Here is a 24,192-nt window from a genome sequence, read left to right as displayed (position 1 = left end):
CCCCTTGGCGGTGCGCCTTGGGGCCGACAATCTGAGTGACATCACTTCCGGAGACTGGAGCCAGTTGCTAGGCGGCCAGTTGGACCCTTTGTAGCTTCCGGTCTAGGGGTGTGCGCGCGGGAGTCTCTTCCGGGTGTGGGGGCACCATGAGTACTATGTTCGCTGACACTGTCCTCATCGTCTTCATCTCGGTGTGCACGGCGCTGCTGGCCGAGGGTGAGCGAGGCCGTGGCCTGCGCTGCGGTGGCCGGGCTGCCGGGCGGGTCTCCTAGGCCCCCGGCGTGCTCCAGTAGGGAGGGGGGCGCCTGCCCGGCGTAGCCCGGTGAGCAGCCTCCGAGCCAGCCCCTTCCCGGTTCAGGAGCAGGCAGGCTGCGAGCGGGGCTCCAGGGGCGCAGAGGGGAGGGGCTCCGAGCTGGTCACCCAAAGAGCCCACAGTGGGTCTCCAGCCTGGGTCTCCGAGCGCGATAGCCCTGAGGCCAAGGGCCAGGCCTGGCTCTGCCACAGCGACCGTGGGTGACTCCGTGTCTCAGGTCGCCATTATCTGTGCAGTGGGGCCAATAGCCCTTTGCGGGAGGTTGTGAGGAGAAATCCATTAAAGCTTTTTAAGGGCTCTGGTGATGGGGACTATGTACATATCGTGGCTGAACAGAGCAAAAATGACTTTACAGCCTCAGCTGTGTGTGTATCTATTTCTATAGATTTCTGAGGTAAATAACTTTCAGCAATAAAAGTGTGGGGAGATGCGAGGTCTGCGTCTCACAGAGGTGTCTGTGCCATTCAGTGCATCTAATGCTTCCTTGACAAAGAAAGTCCTCTGCTTACTGTATGTTGCTGTTCTCTGGGTTTCTTTCTCCTTGTTCATGTACCTAAATCTAAATGGTGCAGCAGCCCTGGGGAAGTTTCAATAGAGCTGTATAGAAAGTCATTCTCCCCTTATTTTATCTGATGCTTGTTTCAGGTATAACATGGGTGCTGGTTTACAGAACAGAGAAATACAAGAGACTGAAAGCTGAAGTGGAAAAACAAAGCAAAAAATGTAAGTGTTGCCTTTCAAACACCATAAATAAAATGACAGGTTTCAGAGTAGCAGCCGTGTTAGTCTGTATTCGCAAAAAGAAAAGGAGTACTTGTGGCACCTTAGAGACTAACAAATTTATTAGAGCATAAGCTGTCGTGAGCTACAGCTCACTTCATCGGTGAGCTGTAGCTCACGAAAGCTTATGCTCTAATAAATTTGTTAGTCTCTAAGGTGCCACAAGTACTCCTTTTCTTTTTATAAATAAAATGGCGGTTCTTGTCTTCTCATTGTTTTCTGCTCCAGGATTTTTCAAAGTAGGGTCGGCTCTTGGCAAGAGGTGCCTTCTGTTTGCTTCAGAGGGTCCTTGCCTCACCATATAATCAGGGTGGATTTGATTTAAATCACTAGTCAGGAAGACTCAATTTAATCATGGTTTTCTACATAAAAGTGCATTCTTGTTGATTGTTATAACCTTAATACATACTCTTCATAACTGAGAGATAGATGTAGGTTTGATTTTTAGAAGGTGCACACTATACATTTTTAAACAGTTTTATTTTGAAAACTTTTCAGATTAGTTTTACAGCTATATCAGAAAATGAATGGTTGTTTGATTACTCATTTACCAAAGGTAATTGAAGCAGATAGTTCACCTCCCAATGACTTCATAAATATCTTCTCCAATTCAACAGGTTATTCATTAATATTTGGAGGATTTTCTTGCCATGCTGTATTAGGAGGAAAACATCACCAGACAGACATTTGAAGTGTTTTATTTAACTCAGGGTTTCTCAAACTGAGGGTCAGCACCCCTCAGGGTTCACAAGATTATTACATGTGGGGTCACAAGCTGTCAACCTCCACCCCAAACCCTGCTTTGCATGCAGCATTTATAATGGTGTTAAATATATAAAAATGTTTTTTTAATTTATAAGTGGGGTCACACTCAGATTTGCTGGGGTCACCAATACAAAAGTTTGCGAATCACTGATTTAATTAAAACAACAACATTAAGTATTCTGGATTTTTTTTTCTTCAGCAGCAAACATAGAATATTTTAACAAAACAAGCATATTTCCTTCATTTCTCACATTTATCTCCAGACTTCTTCTCCTTGTCCAGATCTATTCTGCCCGCAACAATCTTTTATCCATTGAACTTTCTGAAACTTTGCACTTTTAGAGAGAGGTAAGGAATTGACTCTGTGCACAAATTTGCAGAGGGAGAATAGAGTTGAGGTCTGTTATTTCTCACCTCTATATATTATTTATTTTAAAACATTTTTGCTGTTAACAAGCATGTTATTTCTGGAGACACAAATCCACAGTTTGAGAACTGCAAAACTAAGTATCTCTGATGATATCTTCTAGATGAGCACTGAGTCCCATTGGTAGATAGAAAGATTAACCTGAATAATCTATACAGAAGCCTGTGGAACCCCATAAGATTGGGTCCCTAATCCATGAACTACTGGAACTCATTTGCAAAACTTTCCGTAAACATTACATGAATATATTGTCTCGTGCTAGAGAATTAGAATTTATAATCCCTATTCCATGATGAGATATCTTTGAGCTATAATGTATCTTGAAAAAACCTATCTAGAGATAGTATTAATTCTCAAAAAGCATTTTATCAAAAAAAATCAGATTTAAATAAAAAGCGATTTAAAATTTTTTAATTTTTTTTTTTAAAATCATTGATTTTTATCCACCCTGCATAGAATACTTGGGAGCTTTAAACATGGCTACTGCCATTCTGGTCTGAGGGAGGCAGTCCCTAGCTTTATCCTTATTTGTCCTTAACTGGAAGGAGAAGGGTTAGTATTGAGACCTGTCCTGATGTTAATTCCACTGCCTACCTAACTTCTACTGAAGAACGGGGGGAGCAGAGATGGGTGTAAGCCTCTCTTTCCTTAGCATGGTTAGCCAGTGGTTATGTATATAGATTCCACCATCTGCACTGAGGTGAGCTCAGGGATCCTGCGTGTGCTCTTTGAGAGGGACCCCAGATCTGGGGAGGAAAGAGAGAGAAGAACAGGAGGAGTTACTGAAAAGAGGAAGAATTGTGGTTGGATGAATGGTATGAGAGACTAGGGAGGAATAGATAAGGAGTGAGATTAGAGGTGGCAGAGGAGAATATGGGAGGATGATTTTTGTGGTGGGAGAAAAAAAGTGACGGAAGAAGGAAGACCTTATATATATACACACACACACACAAGAGGTTGCATGAGTATAAATTGGTTTTTAATTTGATTGCACCAGTTTAAGTACAACCTCTCTATATAAAATGAGCTTGAAAGGACTTGGAGAAGGAGGGAGGGAGTACAATGCAGAGAAAAGAGAAAAGGAGATGGGGGATGGAGATAGAGGGAAGAAGAAAGAGATGTGGAGAAAGAGTTGGAAGATCTATGGTATAAGGTAAAAGTGGAGCACAAAAGCATCAATAGAAATAAGTGAAGTAAGGGTTTTAAGCAAGTGACAGCTCAACAGAAGATTGGCTTGGCTTCTGTCTCCCTCTCTCCTGAGCCTTCAGGAATAAGATCAGTTAGAATAATAGAATATTAGGATTGGAAGAGACCTCAGGAGGTCATCTAGTCCAAACTCCTGCTCAAAGCAGGACCAACCCCAACTAAATCATTCCAGCCAGGGCTTTGTCAAACTGAGCCTTAAAAATCTCTAAGGATGGAGATTCCACCATCTCCCTAGATAACCCATTCCAGTGCTTCACCACTGTCCTAGTGAAACAGTGTTTCCTAATATCCAACCTAGACCACCCCCATTGCAACTTGACACCGTTGCTCCTTGTTCTGTCATCTTCTGAGAACAGCCAAGCTCCATCCTCTTTGGAACCCCCCTTCAGGTAGTGGAAGGCTGCTATCAAGTCCCCCCTCACTCTTCTCTTCTGCAGACTAAATAAGCCCAGTTCCCTCAGCCTCTCCTCGTAAGTCATGTGTCCCAGCCCCCCTGGTATTTCCATTGCCCTCTGCTGGACTCTCTCCAATTTGTCCACATCCTTCTATAGTGGGGGGTCCAAAACTGGACACAATACTCCAGATGTGGCCTCACCAGTGCCAAATAGAGTGGAATAATCACTTCTCTCAATCTGCTGGCAATGATCCTACTAATGCAGCCTAATATGCTGTTAGCCTTCTTGGCAACAAGGGCACACTGCTGACTCATATTCAACTTCTCATCCACTGTAATCCCCAGGTCCTTTTCTGCAGAACTGCTTGTTAGCCAGTCCGTCCCCAGCCTGTAGCACTGCATGGGATTCTTCCATCCTAAGTGCAGAAATCTGCACTTGTCCTTGTTGAAGCTCATCACATTTCTTTTGGCCCAATCCTCCAATTTGTCTAGGTCACTCTGGACCCTATCCCTACCCTCCAGCTTATCTACCTCTCCCTGCAGCCTAATGTCACCTGCGAACTTGCTGAGGATGCAATCCATCCCATCATCGAGATCATTAATAAAGATGTTGAACAAAACCAGCACCAGGACCGACCCCTGGGGCACTCCGCTTGACACCGGCTGCCAACTAGACATCAAGCCATTGATCACTACCCATTGAGCTTGACAATCTAGCCAGCTTCCTATCCACCTTATAGTCCATTCATCTAATCCATATTTTTTCCAGGAGTATAAAACAGTGCAGAGTAGCTAAGGATAAAACCTACTAGTATAAGATATGAAACCAACTGAAACCCCAGTAGAGAGTTTAGAACAGGAGTGGACAAACTTTTTGGCCTGAGGGCCATGTCAGGGTATGGAAATTGTATGGCGGGCCATGAATGCTCACAAAATTAGGGGTAGGGGTGTGGGAGGGGGTGAGGACTCTGGCTGGGGGTGCAGGCTCTGAAGTGGGGCCAGAAATGAGGAGTTCATGGTGCGGGAGGGGGCTCCAGGCTGGGGCAGGGGGTTGGGGGACAGGTGAGGGCTCTGGCTTGGGGTGCAGGCTCTGGGGTGGGGCTGGGGATGAGGGGTTTGGAGTGCAGGAGGGTGCTGCGGAAGGGGCATATGGGCTGGGGCAGGGGATTAGAGGGGATGCTCAGATGTAGGCTCTGGGCGGCGCTTACCTCAAGCAGCTCTCAGAAGCATGTCATCCCTCCAGCTCCTATGCAGAGGCATAGCCAGGCCAATAGGAGCTGCGGGAGTGGTTCCTGCAAATGGGGCAGAGCTGCCTGGCCACACCTCCTCATACTACATAGGATCCGGAGGGGCGTCATGCTGGCTGCTTCCCCGAACCCCACTGCCTGGCTGGATTGCTGGAGCGGGGCAAGCCCCCGACTCTGCTCCCCAACGGGAGCTGAGGGCTGGATTAAAAGGTATAATGGGCCGGATGTAGCCCGTGGGCCATAGTTTGCCCACCCCTGGTTTAGAGATAATGTGCTACTCCTTTGGGTGCTGTAGAATTTATAAGCAGCTGGTATGGATTAATCTCTGGTGTTTAATGATTGCTGTAGAGTCTTTACTCTGATTATTTTGTAATTCCTCCTATCTCTGGTTTGTGTATCCACGAAGAACCAGATGTGAGGTGCATACACCAGTAATAATTGCTATCGTTAATGCTTGTGAGTTAGAGTTTGAGTGGCAGAGCTGAGAATAACAAATATTAGCTACAATTTCAGATTTGATTAGCATTTATTAATCACAGTTTATTCACATATCCTTTTTAAAAGGAGTACTTATCTGTCCTTTGACAATTCTTAAATATACAACTGTAAAATAGACCACTCCTGCCATACCTTTCAACCATTTGTCAGTGTACCCACAGCAACAACCAATGTGCCAATAAAACAGCAAAAAAAAAAAAAATCACGGATAAAATCACTAGGCTACTCTGCCAGAGCCTTGCCATTCTATCACAGCTACAGAAAACAAATGGGTCTGAAAAGTGAATAAACTAGGGCTATTAGATTAGGGGAGTGTTTATAATTTAATCTCTCAACAAAACATGCTTGTGGTATATGGCACAGCTATGTCTCAAAACTCAGTGAGCCTGAAAGTTTCAGGATAGATGTCTGATTATTATCTGGCAATGGAAGAAGTTGCAAGACTGCAGCATGGTTATAGTAAGAATAAAAATGATGATGTGCCACTTTATTTACTCCTAGTGACCTTTCTGAGCAAACTTGCTCAGTTTACATCACCCTTGCATAATCCTACTGGCCTGCTTGCCTGAGGTGTGTGATTTAGTTTATGGATAAGTAAACTTCACCATTAACCTTTTCATCAGCAGCATTGTGATAAAAGCAGATGAGTAGGTTTGTGCCTGGGCTGTTCGTTTTTTGGCAATTGTGCAAGGTTGGTTTATGAGTCATAAGAATTTTATCTGTTAGCACCACAAATTCTCCTGTGATCTGGAAATTTAGCTGTAGTCTTTCTGTCTTGGTCATCATTATGAATAAAAGTTCTGCCATTAAAACTGAACTGATATATTAATATGTGAGATAGAAGTCTTCAGCGCTGACACTGTGGAACAACAGGAGTGAAAATGGGTTTGTTGGTAAAGTAGATGTATAGATGTGCCGTTAGAAAAAGGCAATCAATATCACGTATCTTATCATAACCGTACTTCAACATTTATCATCCCATTTTCATATTTTGATATTGGCTATATAAACCTGAAACTAAAACTTGGCTTTCATTTTCTGGGACTGTCAAGCAAATTTCTCTGTTAAGGGAGGTGATTCCATTTGCAGATTGAAAAGCATAGTTGCTGGATCACAGTATTAACAGATCAGCACTCTGGCTTGTGATTATCTGTTGGCTTTGCTTGCTGCAATCTGTGGAGTGTCTACTGTCTGAATTGGTTGTCTGTCTTGGTTTTCTGGTAGCTTTGATAACTAAGTGTAGACTTGCTACTTAATTTTTAAGTTCAAAATATTGGAAATATTTCAGCCCTAATTGGATGACCAGCAAGAATGGAGCTGGTTGTGCCAGACTGCTGACACAGCACTTCCACTGAGAATGCCTGTCTGTGAAGAAGGGATATAACAGAACACAGGCCTTTCTGTGTTCTGCTTCCCATTGCAGATAGCTAGGGTCAGAGTTTCCCATAAAGCTCATTTCATCACACTTGTTGAATTGAAAGTACTGTCTAAAATTCATAATGACAAATCAGCAAGGGCTGTTTAAACCAAAATGATACTCAAGCTCCTTGGTTCACAGTGCAATGGGCTCCTTTGGCAGGTTTTAAAAGTCTAGCTTTTGACAGGGATTGAAATTGTTCTTTTCCGCATCTAGGATCAGGGCCTGGAAAACATTCCTAGTTTTGAAAACATTTGTGCCAGTCCTGTTCTGGCAGGTTATAAGACATTGGACACATATCATAGATGTATATCTGTATCTTGCTTCCTTCCTTCCTCCTGCCCCAGTCTGCATGAGGGTTTTGGGTGTAAGGGAGAGGAAAAGAGAAGGGATTAGTAGCATAATTCTCCATTGTTTCTGTGAAAGTGATTCTATGTTGTCTTTGCCCTTTGTAGTGGAAAAGAAGAAGGAAACAATAACTGAATCAGCAGGCCGACAGCAAAAAAAGAAAATAGGTAAGATTTGGGGAGGGGGGGGTGTGATGCTCCGAAAGTGAAGGGGAGGCTGTGGAGGTGACTTTCCCTTTCTTTCCACAGGTTTGGGGGGGGTTCAGGGCTGGGGCAGGGGTTTGGGGTGCAGGAGGCGATCAAGGTTCTGGGCTGGGGGTGCAGGCTCTGGGGAGGGGTCAGGGATGACGAGTTTAGGATGCAGGAGGGGGCTCCGGGTTTGGGGAGTGCTCAGGGCTGGGGGCAGGGGATTGGGGTGCTGGAGAGGGTCAGGGCTCTGGGCTGGGGCCGGAGATAAGAGGTTTGGGGTGCAGGAAGGGGCTCTGGGTTTTGGGGGGCTCAGGGCTGGGGCAGGGGATTGGGGTGCATGGCTGCGGCATGGGCTTAGCTTGGGCAGCTCCTGGTCAGTGGCGCAGAAGGGGTGCTATGGCAGGCTTCCTCCTGTCCTTGTACTGTGGACCACACTATGCCCCGGAAGCAGCCAGCAGCAGGTCTAGCTCCTAGGTGGAGGTGCAAGCAGCTTCCGCGCGGCTCTTGCCCACAGGCACCCCCTCCTCCAGCTCCTATTGGCTGGTTCCCAGCCAATGAGAGTGCAGAGCTGGTGCTCAGGGCGGGGGCAGTGCGCAGAGCCCTGTGGCCCCACCCCTCCGTGCCTAGGAGCTGGAGCACTTCCGGCGTGCGGTGTGATGTCAGAACAGGTAGGGACTAGCCTGCCTTAGCCGGGCAGCACCGCCGATGGGACTTTTAACAGCCTGGTTAGTCATGCTGACCAGAGCTGCCGTGACCCAGTACTGGGTCGCAACCCGCAGTTTGAAAACCACTGCTTTACAGTAATAAGATTCGATGTACAAATAAAATTCTGAGAACAACACTACTTCTAGTATACAATATTCTGGCACTACCTGATTTTTACAAGCACTGTTTGGTTTTCCAGTTGACATGTCTGTCTGTTTGTCGTCATGCCCATTGTCCGAGTTGTTGTGCATTGCCTTTTGAATGTTGACAAACCTCATATACTTGTTCTGCTGCATGTTGTTCCGATTCAAGGACAGCTGGCTGTGTGCAGTTTTCACACTGTATTGTCTGGCATACAGAGCTGGAGTCTGTCTTGGAACTATTACTGGCTTGGATAGCAAGGAAGGTTTAGACTTCCAGACAGTGAAATCTTTCTGGTGTCTGGGTTGGTATAACCTCTATTCTCTTCCCTGCTTTACAGAGAGGCAAGAGGAGAAGCTGAAGAATAACAATAGGGACCTGTCGATGGTAAGAATGCTGTAAATTAGGGGCAGTTCCCAAACTAGTGAAGGATTAGATCTCATTCCCCTTTTCTGGCACAATCTCTCTAGTGCTTCCAAAATAGAAGCAGTTTTCCTGACTTTCCACTTACTCACCCCATCTTTCTAGTGAGCCCACTGCGTTTGTTATTTTCCTTCCCTCCTCACAGTTCCTGTGGACTCCCCTTTCTTTATGCATGGTCTCCTTTTGGTTAACAGGACAGCCCTGAGACCTTCCTTTCCTCCATAAGTTCTTTGCCCCTATGATCCCTCTCATGGCTTTCCAGTACTCGTAGCTATTCAACCCTGATACTGCTGCACAAAATCCATTATTCAGCGTTAAAGCCCCCAAACCCTAACTCTGGGACTTGCCTTTATTTTTAATGTGTTTGTTTCTCCCTGTATTAGTTGTCAATAATGAATGAGTCTGACCTCTCTGGTTGCAGGTTCGAATGAAGTCCATGTTTGCAATTGGCTTTTGCTTTACTGCCCTCATGGGTATGTTCAACTCCATGTAAGTATCAATTCTCTCTGGCTGCTCTTCCACCCTCCCCCACCCCCCAGCCTTCAAAGTGAATGTATCCCATCCCCTCTCTCCTTTGCTACTTGGACTCATTCTACTGATGTTCATGGGATCCCACTGAGAGTTGCATCTAATTTGTATACAATGGATCAAACTGTAGCTCTCCTCATCTTTGATATGGAGGTGAAGTCTGCGAATCTGCAGGTCACTCATTGCTTCTGCTCAGGTCAGCATGGAGCATTGCATGCAGGGATTCTCTAGGCTGCACTTTAGCCACAACTGAGCATGCTTGCTGTTCTGGAATATGTGACCAGGATGAAAGTCTGGCTAATTCAGAATAGCTTTGCAGAGATCAGGCAGCCTTCCACAGTCTTCAGATCTTTCTATTACATCTGCATTGGCTATCTGCATTGGCTTCTGCTTTGCTTTCTAAAGCAGTACTGGCTGGTTTTTTTCCAAAAGCTGAGTTTCTTAAAGAAAAAAAGGTTTTGGAATTGACTAGGGTATTTGACTAGCTCTACTTTTCATATATTTATGTCTAAATAATACTGTCAGAATATTTTGTTTTTAAGAGTGCAATACTAGAGCTATGCTTGAATTTTCTTGGGGGAGTGACAAAACTCTTCTTCCTCCCTACCCCCCAAAAACAAACAAACAAAAATGCTGGGGGATTTCTGTCTACAACAATGGTGACAGTAGTCCCATGGTTGGCCTCCGGATTTGTGGATGTCTCAAACTTAACTGGTCATTCACAAATCTACCCCGCCCTGCTTATCTGCTCATGTTGTCACCTTCTCCATCACCAGTAATGCCAGCCTCAGCTCCTTATTTGTCCACCTTTCCCACAACCATCGTTGTGGTTTCTTCTGTGCAGCCCTTTGTATGGAACTGGACCATAAATCCACTTTCCAGTACCTCCTCAAGTCCCAACTCTGCCATGATGCTTACATGAAACTTAAAGGCTGCGTCAGGAGCCAGTGAGGGGGATATCTGATGTACTTTGGGAAGGGTGAATGCAGCTTATCTCAGGTGTGAGCTCTTCAGGTTAGGAAATCTCCCTATGTTTAGACATATTATGGGTGCTTTGTGATAAAAAATAATGTATGTGAAGGGATCTTTCAGTTTGAGGCCAGGGGGGACACTTCCTGCTGTTGGTGAAGTGAAGTGAAGCCCAGCCCTTTGTAATAGGGTCTGGGCATAGATGCCAGCACTTAAAAATGTTCTGCCAATGACAGTTCTTTGTTGTACTAAGGTCAGTTATAATGTAGCTTTAGGTTCAGAACCAGATCTGTCACTCACTAGCATGAAAAGGTGTGTCCCTCCCCCCTGAAGAGTCTGCCATTTCATTTTGTCTTCACAGCAGCAGGCAGATAGGTCTATGCTGCCCCGCTGTAGAGCTTTAACAAAAGCACTCTTCCTTCCATAATGTCTACTTTGGCCCCAAATTCTCCAACAATGCGCTTGCAGGTCAAAGTATGTGCCTCTTTCCCTGATTGCTGAAGAACACTAGAGGCTGGAGCCCTTGCTCATCCACCGGGAGTTCAGTATGTTGGACAAAGAAGGGAGAGAGGCAGAAATACACACTTTGTATCATTCCCCTCACTGAGGCATTCAGCAGGGATCTGCGTCTTTTGAAGGGCCCAGGTTATGCTTACAAACAGCTCATTCTGGGTAAGTGTTGTTCTGACCTCTATCTCTAGGGAAGGAAAAGTCCCTGGGAGGTGCAGACAAACAAGCCCAATTAGGGAAGCAGTCAACCATCTGGAACCATCCCCTGCTCCTCCTATACATAGTTGGAAACTACACTACAAGGCCAGTGTTCCTCATCCACCTGGCAGAAGCAGTTGCGTTCTGTGCTTTGCTTTAAGGAGGGCCTTGGATTATGGTTCCAGTTCTCTCTCTCTCTTCCCCCCCACCCGATCTCTCTATGCAATGGTTCCATGTTTGTCCATCTGCTAAAACTACTTTTGAAGGTTCTTACAACTATGTACCATCCCATCCTAGAACCTATTGATGCTTGTGATTAAACTTTGAGCCTACTGTCTTTTGATGTGGTGCTAAAATTTTCATTCTTGGTGGCTATCTTCTCAGTCTCTGGAGTACAGTCTGCTATGGCCAGCTTCCCCTGTACCGTACTCATATGGGCCCATTAGAACTTGGGCCTCACTCAGTCTTGACTTTTAAAATTTATCTTCTTTAAAAAAAAAAAAAAAAAAAAAAAAGTCTAAATCATGCCATGTTGTTGTCTCTATTTTCTAAAGCTATCGCAGGAAGGTGAAGCTGCACATCCTAGATGTCACATCCCAGATGTCCAGAGAGTTCAGTTACTATTTGAACAGGACTAACCCTTTTAGCAAGTCCAAGAGATTGTCTGTGGCACTTAAAGAAAAATCTAAAGTTTGACAGTTTTGGCTTAACGGCAAACTAAGTGTCTAAGACTATGCTTCCAGTCTTATGGGCTGGCTAGTGTACCTGTGTGTGAAGGGTAGCTTCAGGGACTTGTCAGTGCCATGCCCTCATCTGAAATCTATAGGGCTCTTTGGGGATGGGGGAGAGAGCTGGTTGACATCTTCACCAATTGCTGTTCTCTTGACATGGTATCAAGAAGAGATGTTGGTTTCAGGAGGACAGTGTTCAATCACTGTTTAGCTGGGCTCCTCAGGCCACTTCCTGGGAAGTCATGGCTACTAGCCACCTAAGAGGTGTTCTAGATTCAGGGTTGGGAAGGAGAAAGGGGATTGCTTGTGCTTGGAACAAGAGTCAGTGTATTGCTTCATTCACCCACTTCTCTCCCCCAACTGCCGGAGAGGCCAAGGTGTAAAGTTTGGGAGGAGAGGGACGATGGGTTGCTTGGAGTGAGCATGCTGTGTTTACCTTTGGACAATAGAATGTAAGTTGGCCATGTACCCCTTCTGTCAGCTACTGCCTAAAAGCCATGGCCATACAGTTAGGCATATGACTCCTACAGAGAGGCTTTGTACATGCAACATATATATACAGAGAACAGTAACTAGCCCCTTTTTTGCTGTTGAAAATGGGAGCTGTAATACATACAGGGATGGGAGGGACAGGTGCAGAAAGGCTAGCTTGAACACTAAAAGCAGAATGCCAGGTTGAGGATCTACCATGAGGATCATGATTATCCATTTAGGGTAATCTCTTTGTAGGTTGGTGGGATCCATGCAAAAGGTATGTCTGCTAGGGGTAGGGCGATCTGCAGGTGAGTACCAGACTGGGATCCAGGCAGATAGGGGTATCTAGTGAGAGAAGTTGCTTGCTGTGCCCCTTGGTTCTCTCTGGACACTAACATCTTACTCCATTAGTCCTGAATCGTGCAACACTGCCAAAGCATCAAACCTTACAGAATTCCCTACAAGAGTGTGCCTTAAAACCTAGGTTACCTGCCAGAAGAGAAGGCAGGTACCTCAGGGTACCACCTCTGAGCTACTCTATGTTCCCACAGCAGGAGTAATGCAGAATCCTAAAACATTGGGGAAGTTACAGGGAGACAAACATCCGTTCCTAGCCCTTCTGCCAAACTGCCTGTGAGATGTAAGCAAAGTTGGCACATGTTAGAGCCATAGCTCTGTGTGAGTGCCTCTCCACAGGAAAGAATGTTCATTTAGGAGCTCTTGAAACCAGAAACACCTGTTAGAAAATGAGCACTCAAGGAGAAAATAACATCAAACTCTGAGCACACACTGATGCAGCATGATACGCACACTGCTTCAAAGGGTAGTGTTGGCTGTCTGATTTCAGAAGCTGAATCTCTTCAGTCCATCCAAATTCACACCATGTCTCCATTTCTGGAATGTAGTACTGAATGCTTCCCAGCTCCTGGAGTTGAATAGGTACCTTGTGGGAATATACAATGTCCCCTGCTTCTGAAGAGCGAATGCAGAGAAGGAGCATTATATAAAAAGGAATTCTCTCTATGGCGGTTGCCCACATCCCTTTTGGTAACTGATAAATGTAGCAAATCGGGGGGGGGGGACAAAAAAAACCCCACAGAGTTGGGCTTTGGTTTGTCTTCTGAAAGCTGAGCACACACCTCTAGTACAAAAATCCGTGAGTCTGCATAAAGAAACTGTATTACAACAGGCTAGTAATTGTCTCTTGACTCAAGTATTACAGTGCTTTGGGAGAAACCTATGCATGACTTGGTTTTAAATAGCAGGTGTCAGTACTTGAGGATATTGATTTAGAAAGTTCCTAGTCTGTGTCCCGCAAACCTTGGTCAGCAATTTATCCAAGCAATAATCGTTGATAGGTTGATCTCCAGGAGGGACCCCTTGTCATTCCACAGCATCTGCTGAGGGAGGCCTGCACAGTCCATTTGGTGGATGCGGGGCCTTGAGGATGGTGGATGTGTATATATTAGTCTCTCTAGTATTGTGCGTGAGAAGGTGGGGCCGCATGACTTTTTTTTTTTTTTTAGGCTTTTGACTTGATCTTGCATCTGGTTTTGTCCTCTTGGAGGCCTGTTTCATTTAAAACACTTAATTTGTTTTTCTGCACTCCAGGGACCCGATTACTGTCCCAGACTGAAGCCCTTTTCTAGGCTGGGTACTTGGTTGCCGTCTCACATTAAGTGATCTCTTCTCTTCCAGATTTGACGGCCGAGTGGTGGCAAAACTTCCTTTTATCCCCCTCTCCTACATCCAGGGCCTGTCCCATCGCAACCTACTTGGGGAGGATTACACTGACTGCTCCTTCATCTTCCTCTACATTCTCTGCACCATGTCTATCCGGCAGGTGAGTGCTGAGCTGCTTCCTATGGAGGGGGAATGGGGCAGACATTGATCTGCCACCCAGTAAGAAGTAGCAAGTGCCCAATAACCAATTTAGTACATGTAGTTGGTCTTTGACCTAGGTTTGTTTGAAGCTTTCACGTTGACCACTGGTTCCCATAGGCTTAGCTGTCAAAGGAAATGTAGTGCAGAAAAGCTTCACTTTGTATGAAGTCTTATCTCATGAGCGAGACCTGGCTAAAGTCAGCAGGATTGCTCCAGGACATTCCAGTGGAAACAGCTTCCACCCTGCTACGTGTCTCCAGGTAACTTTGTGGATTGACAGGATCATTGTTGGCAGGGGACAAGTTGCGTGATTCACTGACTTCACTGCAGGCTTCAGAAGACACCAGGATTGCTAAGAAAAAGCCCTTACTAAAAACCTGTCTGTACTGTCATTATCAGAAAGAAAAACACTCACCCTCAGAGTACACTAAAGGAGATGTCTACATTGCATCTGGAAGTGAGCCATCTAGCCCAAATTCTCAGCCATCTAGCTCCCATGGTAGTGGGGCTTGTGCTAGCACTCTGAAAATGGTTCTGTGTAGATGTTGTGGCTTGGGCTCTGAAACCAGTGGGGGTGGGCTTGAGACCCTGAGCTGCAACATCAAAGCATGATCTACATGCTATTTTTAGAGCATTAGCCTGAGCCCTGCCAGCACAAGTCTGTGGACACAGGCTGGGAGGTTTATTCCCAGATATGATGTAGCCTTAATGTAAGATGCTTCAAAAGGCTCAATCCATGTCCAAAAAATCTGCTGAGGAAGCAAGAAAGTCTTGGGTCAAACCTGCATTTTTCTCAAGTGCCTTATTCTCTTCCCTCCCCTTGCCTGATTAATACATGACTCTCTCTGAAGGCTGAATAGCTTTCCCTTCAGAGTATTTTCTGTTCCCAATCACCAGTGGGTGGAGTAATTTATAGAATGGGGGTCTGGTGTGACAAAATGCAAGGCCATGTTAGAGAACACTGTTAAGAATTTACCACCATGGTGGATTGTGACCCATACACAGGCCCTTCTGCTGCAAGGCGGAACTGCTGGCCCTGAAAATGGGAAGTGTCTTCGTGGTTGGGAATAGCTTGCCACAGTGATGCCATCATTTTATCAGCTACAATGCACTAAAGCAGGGATAATAGTGAAGTAACTGTTTAACTGACAGTGGAGCTGCTGTTAGCACATGACTAGGTTGGATGAAGTGTTAGGACCGGTGGGACTTGAGTGCTGCTGAAAGTGTGTTCTGCTTGTTGAATTTCCCCCAAGGAGTGGGGAGAGACTAATAGACCCTGGAAGCTGGATTAATGCTGATGCACTTAGCTGGTTCTCTATTTTTATCTTTCCTCTTGCTTTGGTTCACTTCCTGAATGCTTGCTGCTTATTTCTCCTTGATCTGCAGATCTCTGTTGCTTTTTCCTCTGGAGGTGCCAAGGGACTTAGAAACCCTTACAGCAGGTCAGCAGAGGAAATGATTCTTATGCCAATTTCTAACAGAGGGGTCAGGATGGGCTTGGTGAAGTGGCTCAATAATAGAATGAAAGCTCCTTTACCCCAAAATAAATGCATATTAATGGATCAGACAGATTCTCTCCCTCCTTCCACAGCAGGATCCTGCATTAAATCAGATCTGTGTCCAGTCTTGCGTGAAGGAACAAGGCAAACAAATTAGCAAAAGCCATCAAGTCCACTGACCCCTTATTAAATGCTCTCAGCACAGCAGGTCTTGTCCAGTGCTCGTTCCCTGGCCTGGAACTAGAACAGCAGGTGCTGTTGTGTGTTGAGGGGTTTGACTAGCTTTTGTGGTTTCTGTGTCACCCACTGGGAAGCTTTTGTGTTGTTTCTACAGTGACTGCCCCCCAGTGAATCTCACACCAGATAGCCAGTGCTTTGCAGTATCCTGGGGAAACTCTCCTTGCCACCGATCTGTGTTACAATGGGGCTCTATGCCTTTCTATTCTGACACCAATAGATTTTCTTTTGTACCCCTTAAAGGCCACGAGCAGTGAGAGTGAAACTCAGATTGTGCTGGCTGCTGCATGTCTGCTTTGCACCAGTTGGATACTTGGGGAATTCAGTGGCTGAAAAATCCCAAGTGGCTTTTTTGTATGTTTTAAAATAAAAAATCCCATGGTAAATTCCAGTTTTTAACTATTTCCTGCTGTCACCTTCTGTGATGAAACATACTAGAAGCAGCACAAAATGAATGGCTAGGCATAAACACTCAGGTTTTCAATGCTAGGTATTCAGCTTATTCAGTCCAACAAGCCTTCAACCCTTTACTTGTCCCTGCTAATGGCCTGGTGGGGGGAGTAGCGCCATTCCCTTGGAAAGGATATTTCCGCTGTGTAGCTTCATATGCTGCAGCCTCTCTAGTTTAACACTTTTTTTTATTCTCTGTAGAACTGATGTACTTTGTACTCCCAGCATTACATTAAAAGAGGTCGCTGCTCCTTTCACACTCAAGTCTACCTCTAAGCTGTAGTTTAAGCTGACCCCCCTGGAGGTGGAGGGGCCCCCCCTACAGTCCATGAGGGCAATAGCCCAAGAGAAGAGCTGCAGAGAGGTGGGGCCCTGGAATTAAATAGTGGAAGAACGGGAAGATCCCAGAGTCCATTTTGGGGGGAGGAGTGTGGGAGAGAATCCCTAGAACTCATTAAATTGAGGCAGAGCCTAGATTTAGTTCAGGGTGTGGGTGTCTCAATCTGCTTTGTGGGAGGGAGAGGACTAACTGGTGCGGAGTGACCAAGTGCCACTGATTTAAACAGGCATTGCTTATGAGGTGGGGATTGGTAGCACAGCTATTCTTCACCTAGGCTGATAGTCCTGAGGCATGTGAGGCTTGAGGAAACTCCTCAAGACCTGGCTCGACTGCTTTTTGCCTGTGACCTCGGGCCAGCATCTCCTGAAATATCCAATATGCAGTGAGTAACTTCCTCTGCGCTGTTCCCATCTCCCCCTGCACGTAAATCCTGTCCAGTGGTTCCTTGTGCCTTCCTGTTTGGAGAGAGGGCTGCTGCTGAGTAGCAGCTTTCTACAGGCCATTGAGCTGCTGCCTTTCAGCTGGGAAAGTCTGCTGCTGAATTGGGTGTGAAGCGGAAAGTCAGTTATATCCTCTGCCCCTCCTCCTGTTAGTGCTCTAACAGCCTTCACCTGTCCTGTTTGTTGCATAATAAACCTTTATTACACAATAGCTTGCCAATATTTAGTTTCCTTTTCACACATCTTTGAATTTTAGACCTGTCCTCTTCCTCTACTCAAGATATGCTCCTGGTGGGAGAGGGGGCCAACGATTCCCCCTGCAGACAGGAGAGGGAGCACATCTTTCTTTCCCACAAACTCTCCTGATTGTTGTGGGGCAGGAGGTCAGTTCTGATTAGTTTTCTTCTCCTAGGGCACTTAAAAGTTTTGCGCAGAAATGACATCTGTTCTCTTTGCACTGATTGTGGGGTGGAAAGGATTGAAAGGAAAAGACAAGGGGTGGGATGGACTGGTGTAGTACAAATGTCCTTGCTCCCCTGCTGTTGCTTTCTTCCGCTCCCACCGGTAACAGTGTGCTGCCCAGAGTTGTCCTTCCTTTAGAAAGGAAGAGTGCGTGCTATGCTGTGGGAACACAACATGGTGCAGGCCTCCATAACAATTAGTCCTGGCATCAGTGTCTGGGACCTTCTGTGCAATTTTAACATCACTGTCTTGCAAAAGTCATTTATCAGCATGATGCTAGCTAGCTACATGTCAGCTGGAGAGAGAACTCGCCAATTGTGGGAGAGGAATGGCTGACCAGAGAGTGTGTAGCATTCTGATTGGTTATAGTCGGCTCAGGTCAACGTGTCTGTTTGCCTCTACTCTCATAATCCCTCCTCCCAACAGTGAGATCTGTCTGACCAGCTAGAACGTATAGGGCTGAGTGATGGCATTGACAAGAGTCGGGAGGATGCAGTGCAAGCTTCCCCCATTGCTCCGATAGTAACTTTGGTCTTGAACGACTATGCTTCCGCTCTATAAGCGCACCTCAGTCCTGATCCTGCAGTACCCCGTACTGGTCAATCGAGTCCCTTTTGAATAGCTGTTCCCTTTCTTTATTAATATCTGGAGCAAATAGTACTGGGACAAGAGACACAAGATGAAGCCTCCCACAGCAAAATGTTTTTGTGTTATAAATAGCTCTTACTCCTAAAATGATTCATCACATCTCAGTGTGTTCCCGGTCTAGCAACTATCCCACAGGTAGGAAGATATAGCAAGAACTATCAGGTTTCAGAGTAGCAGCCGTGTTAGTCTGTATTCGCAAAAAGAAAAGGAGTGCTTATGGCACCTTAGAGACTAACACATTTATTTGAGCATAAGCTTTCGTGAGCTACAGCTCACTTCGTCAAATGCATCCGATGAAGTGAGCTGTAGCTCATGAAAGCTTATGCTCAAATAAATGTGTTAGTCTCTAAGGTGCCACAAGTACTCCTTTTTTTCAAGAACTATCAGTTTGCTTAGGGACCTTCCACTGTGTTTAATGTTTTTGTTAGTTACACTATAGTGTATGTGTATCTCATCACAGGTGGGGGTGGTAGCATCTCCTTTTATTAAAGTTCACCAACATTTCCTGTTACAAGGCCCTATTTTTAGTTATTGATAAGCTGGCCAGACTTTAACCCTTTGGGCTGAAATTTTCCATGCTATTAGTTACCTCTGGTAGTGCAAGTGGCAGAGGTCTGTGGGTTGGATCTAAAGATTCCAACCTTGCTGATGAACCATGTGGGCATCAATATAATGCCACATGACGGAATTTGTTTTTTCAGTTTGCTTTTTTAAAAACCCAGGAGATTATATGCAGGTTTTTGTGTTAAAAGAACATTATTAAAGTTGCAAATCCAAGCACTCAGAATTTCGGAAATGCCAGAATTAAGGTTGCCTGTGCATATGCATTATGATACAGCCTTTAATCACATGACCCCACACAGTTTTTTCCACAGGACACTGCCTCATTCAGTGAACAGGATGGACAGTGCTCACTTCATTAGCAACTACTCACTATGTTTTCTTCTCATCATCCAGTGGGTGGCCTCAGACCTTGGTTACTCTCACGAGTCAAACCCTGCTCTGAAGACAGAACAGTTAATTTCCTCAGGGGCTTTTCTGTCATGCTCAACACTACACTAACTTTGTGCTTAATAAACATTACTGATCTTATTTTCACAACACTCTTGTGAGATGAGGGGGTATTATCCCCATTTTACAGATGGATAACTGCGGCCCAGAGAGATTAAGATCAAAATCACTAATCTTAGGTGTACAATTTGAGATGTTTTGGACCTGATTTGCAGAGTACTTAGCATTATAGGGCTTTATATGTTCATAGCACAGCTCCCAATTACTTCAGATGCAGCCATGAGTGCTCAACATGTCTGCAAATCATAAGAAAGGCCATACTGGGTCAGACCAATGGTCCATCTAGCTCAATATCCTGTCTCCTAACAGGGGCCGATGCTAGATCCTTCAGCATGAATGAACAGAACAGGTCAATTTTTCAAGTGATCCATCCCCTTTTGCCCAGTTCCGCTTCTGTCAGTTGGAGGCTTTGGAACACTCAAAGCATGGGGTTGCGTCCCTGACCAGTTTTGCTAATAGTCTTTGATGGACCTATCCCCCAGGAACTAATTTTTTTTATTTTTTTTTAACCCAGTTGTCTTTTTGGCCTTCACAACATCTGGCAACGAGTTCCACATGTTGACTGTGTATTGTGTGAAGAAGTACTACTTTCTTTTGTTTGTTTTAAACCTGCTGCCTATTAATTTTGTGGGTGAACCCTGATTTTTGTGTTAAGTGAAAGGGTAAATAACACTTTTTTCCCCCCACACCATTCATGATTGTTTAGACCTCTATCTTATCCTCCTTAATCATCTCTTCTAAACTGAAGTCCCAGTTTTTTTTTTTTAATCCTTCCTCAGATGGAAGCTGTTCCATACTCCTAACTAATCCTTTTTTTTGCCCTTCTCTGTACTTTCTCCAGTTCTAATATATCCTTCTTGAGATGGTGTGATCAGAACTGCATGCAACATTCAAGGTGTGGGCGCACCATGAATTTATACAGTGGCTTATATTTTCTGTTATCTTATCTATCCCTTTCCTAATGGTTCCTAACATTCTGTTAGCTTTGACTGTTGCTGCACATCAAGCAGATGTTTTCAGAGAACTGTCCATAATTACTCCAACATCTCTTTCTTGAGTGGTAATAGCTAATTTAGACCCCATAATTTTGTATGTATGGTTGGGATGTTTTCCAATGTGCAATGCATTGCATTTATCAATATTATATTTTCTCTGCCATTTTGTTGACCAGTTACCCAGTTTTGTGAGATCCCTTTGTATCTCTTTGCTGTTGCTTTTGGACTTCACTACCTTGAACAGTTTTGTATCGTTCGCAAACTTTGCCACCTCTCTGTTTACTTCTTTTTCCAGATAATTTATGAATATGTTGAACAGCATAGCTACCAGCCCAGATCCTTGGGAAACCCTGCTATTTACCCCTCTCCATTGTGAAAACTGGCCATTTATTCCTACCACAGGCCTCAGATTGGGCACCCAGTAAAATGAGGCATACACAATTAACGGCCATTTGTGAAAAAGCTTGGTTTAAGTGACTTGTGCAGCATCACACACAAGCTCTGTGATAAGAAAAGGAGTACCGGTGGCACCTTAGAGACTAACAAATTTATTAGAGCATAAGCTTTCGTGAGCTACAGCTCACTTCATCGGATAGAGGCAGAGATAGAATGCAGTTCTGCGGGGCATGTCTTAACCATGAAAATGTCCTTGTCTTCCTTCAATTTCCTGCCTTATTCACTACGTGCCTTCCAACTTCTGCAACAAATGAAGTAGACAATAGTCTCGTTCACTATACAGCCCTGATTGATCCCCAGAGCAGGCTGGAAAAAATACTATGTGATCCTATAATTAAAGATTGTGTCATCGTGTATATGCACAAGGGGGCCAAATTAAGGTTACACTGACAACCTTAATTCTGGCATTTCCTAACTTCTGGGTTCTTGACTTTGCAACTCTAATGTTCTTTTAACATAGTTTTGTGTGTAATTGTAAAAAGTCAAATGTTTGCCATCGGCAAATGCTATAAAGCTGCTGTGACTTTCCTTTAACCTCCTTTCCCTTTTCAATTGCTTGTAACTCTTACATATTTATATTTGGGCTGAAATTTTCCTTACCCTCTGCCCAAAAGTGACTTCTGTGTGTAAAAATTTTTGGCTCTCTGCTCTACGTGAGTGTCAAAGCAGTGGGGAAGTTCTCCGTATATTCCACTTCGAAGCACAAAAATCTCATGACTCTAAAAGGTAGAAGCTGGAAATTTCCTAGTTGGCTTGTGTTGACAGTCTTCTTGAGGAAGGCATTCAAGGGTGAAGAAACTCTGTTTAGTAGTTTATCCTCTTTCGTTTCGTGCATATTCAGATTTTCCATTTTGTCCCTCCAGCACCATTTAAGCTTGCATCATTTAGAACACTGGTATTGATTATAGTGAAGGATGCCCTCTGCTTATATCATGCTTTTAACACGATCCAGTGTTGAAACTAAATAAATGTAGTTTAATTGAACTGTGCTGTTTTTAACATAGCTTCACACAAATCTCAGTACAATACTAATCTTTAAGCATTCTGCTGTGCGTATGACTTTCCTTATGAAAATGCTTGTTTTGGGGGGGTGGGGGGGTTCAATCTTAATGTTCCATTAACAGTAGTGTGATGTTGCATTAAAACACTGTGTTCCAATGTTCAAAAATCCAACCACTGGATAAAGGAAGAAATAAGGTCATCTGCACACATTTATTTTTGTTGATAGGTAGGTATACTGTACCATGTGTGTCAGGAGAGAAAGCACTGTTTCCATCTACATCATTAACACAGAAATCAGCTCTGTACTTGGACTTTTGGCAGGAGCTCAGCAATTCCTCTGGTGGCCGGGTGGGCAACCCAGTTCTGATTGTATTGTGTGGGATCCTTCCTGTCTTGTTTGAAGATTCTCGGGCTCTAATTACAGCCTCCCTTGACAGTGATTTTTGGAATGTGTGAAAACAGCGGAGTGCTGCTCCTAGATTTTCTGCCTGTGAGTAGAGAACAGGAAGCTGCTACTGCATATGCATTTTAGTTGAATTGCAAAGATATCTAATGTTACCATCTTAATTTAAAGAAAACAAAATAGGTAAAGGCCGCAGCCTGCAACAAGAACTCTATTACCTGCCCATTGGCTTTATGACTTACGTAGGTGAAGATAGAATTGAATTGCAGCCCTGCACTGGAACCCACTCCAACTGTGGGAAGCTTGATCATGAAACAAACTCTGGAGCTTAGGCCCACCTCTAATTGAAATTTATTATGCGTATAAATCACTTAATCTCTATGGACTGCATTTCTTCCTGGCCCTTTTGCATGGTTTCAGATATCACATATATACACTGGCTAAACTGAGTTGTAAAACCCTGGAGGTTGAAGTTAATGAGAGGTTTACTACTGGTCTAAACGGAACCAGGATTTCACCTGTGTATTGGCTTCCTTCTCACTACACCACCATCCCATCATTCTTTTTTTCATTTTCACAGAATATTCAGAAGATGCTTGGCCTGGCTCCTTCGCGGGCTGCCACCAAGCAGGCAGGGGGCTTCCTCGGCCCCCCTCCTCAAGCTGGGAAATTTTCTTGAAGTATAGTCATGCACCTTTCACAGCAGCTCCCATTGATGTCAATATCGAAGACAGACTGCCCTTGGTTTGTAACAGGAGCGGATTCCACAGCAGGCTTTCCATTCATTTGAAGCAGCCTTTGGGATGAGTACTGCCTTCACTGAAGCATCTTTGTATTTGGAGCGTTCTACAAGCAGCCTGTCACAATTGAAGCAAAATTCTTGGCAGATAATGTGAGATGTGTTTTGTGTGTGTGTGTAATAAATGATTAAGCCCCTTGCATTTAAAATGTAGTCACCTAATCCCATTGCAGGGAGAGTGGAACTCTCTTGCTTTATAGAACTACTGTAAAGATAATAAAACCTTATTTGGAGCCATGATAGGGAACCGGAGTCAGGTGACAAGGATCTGTAAAATAAACAGATTTTAGAAAGTCCTGCATCATCATGTCCTAGTACTGATTGTGTCCCTGTTCTCTTAGACAAACTGGCTAGAGACTTCTGTGTATTAGGAACCCATCTATAGGGAAACTAGGCACGTTCAGTTCCAGTCTATGAATGGGAGGAAAAATACATCTAAAGCTGGAGTTTGTTTCCTCATTGGTGCAGTACCCAGGCCACAGTGCCATGTTGCATAGCACCAACAACCTCTAACTGCTTCTGAACATTCTTTCGCCTCCTGAGGAGCTCAGCTTGGCAGTGGTTTATGTAGCATTACGGTACCCACATTCTAGCTGTCTGCTTAGCTGGAATCTGTTCAATTGCAGTCATAATTTAAAACAAACCGGGCCTTTAGTCTTACCTTGATTAAACAGTTGCATAATCTCTTGTTTGTTGTATGCCAGTGATACCATCTGCAACTACCCTTTACTACCTAAGGGTTACAATGTACACACACAGCATGTACCAAACATAGAATGCTGCTGTGCTATTCACTGTACTTCTAAAGCTGAGTGATCGGTTTACATGTCTTAAAGGCCTCTAAACTTGTTACCAGTCAGCCATATGTTCTCCGTTCAGTTCCCTATACTATTTCTACATTGCCAGATATTTGCCTAGCTTAGTCTTATTAACTGGAGCCCCAACTCGCTTTGTTTATGAGGGGACTTAAAAAATAAATCTTGAAGCTAAACTTTTATCAGGGTCACTACAGACAGAGTTCTAGAACAGCTGAGAGGTCAAATTGCCTTAAGTATCATCGCTGTACTTCTACCTCACAAATTCTAAACCACTCCAGAGGATGGAAGTCTGCACCTGTCTTTGGAGTCTTTTATGTTACATCATAGTATCTGTGCACTAACAACTGAACTAAATGTGATATGTGCTTGGTTAAATGATGTGCTCGGGATAAATTCAAGACTGCCTGTATGTGGCAACATTGGGCA

General features: G+C 44.5%; 1 protein-coding gene across 3 annotated transcripts; it reads left to right on the top strand.

Annotated features, from left to right (window-relative positions):
* Nucleotides 1-19: 19 nt before the first annotated feature.
* Nucleotides 20-24,192, top strand: TMCO1 (transmembrane and coiled-coil domains 1). Of its 3 annotated transcripts, none has more exons than XM_038412245.2 (7): nt 20-216; nt 959-1,036; nt 7,503-7,562; nt 8,770-8,816; nt 9,274-9,341; nt 13,961-14,105; nt 22,730-24,192. In XM_038412245.2, the coding sequence occupies exons 1-7, from the start codon at nt 147-149 to the stop codon at nt 22,826-22,828; spliced, it is 567 nt and encodes a 188-aa protein (XP_038268173.1). In that variant the 5' UTR covers nt 20-146; the 3' UTR covers nt 22,829-24,192. The 3 variants fall into 3 exon arrangements, with proteins under 3 accessions (XP_038268173.1, XP_043347012.1, XP_043347013.1); XM_043491077.1 differs by lacking the exon at nt 22,730-24,192 and adding an exon at nt 20,584-20,742 and having other exon boundaries at nt 33-216; XM_043491078.1 differs by lacking the exon at nt 22,730-24,192 and adding an exon at nt 15,980-16,273 and having other exon boundaries at nt 37-216.

Source organism: Dermochelys coriacea, chromosome 8 (genome assembly GCF_009764565.3).
Source record: "Dermochelys coriacea isolate rDerCor1 chromosome 8, rDerCor1.pri.v4, whole genome shotgun sequence".
In the NCBI taxonomy this organism is placed as follows: domain Eukaryota; kingdom Metazoa; phylum Chordata; order Testudines; family Dermochelyidae; genus Dermochelys; species Dermochelys coriacea.
This window is presented reverse-complemented; position numbering and strand designations above follow the sequence as displayed.

Coding starts and splice junctions, on each gene's coding strand:
- TMCO1 (XM_038412245.2), top strand. CDS start 147: ATGAGTACTATGTTCGCTGACACTGTCCTCATCGTCTTCATCTCGGTG. Junction 8,817..9,273: donor ACAATAGGGACCTGTCGATG/GTAAGAATGCTG, acceptor CTCTGGTTGCAG/GTTCGAATGAAGTCCATGTT. Junction 9,342..13,960: donor ATGGGTATGTTCAACTCCAT/GTAAGTATCAAT, acceptor CTTCTCTTCCAG/ATTTGACGGCCGAGTGGTGG.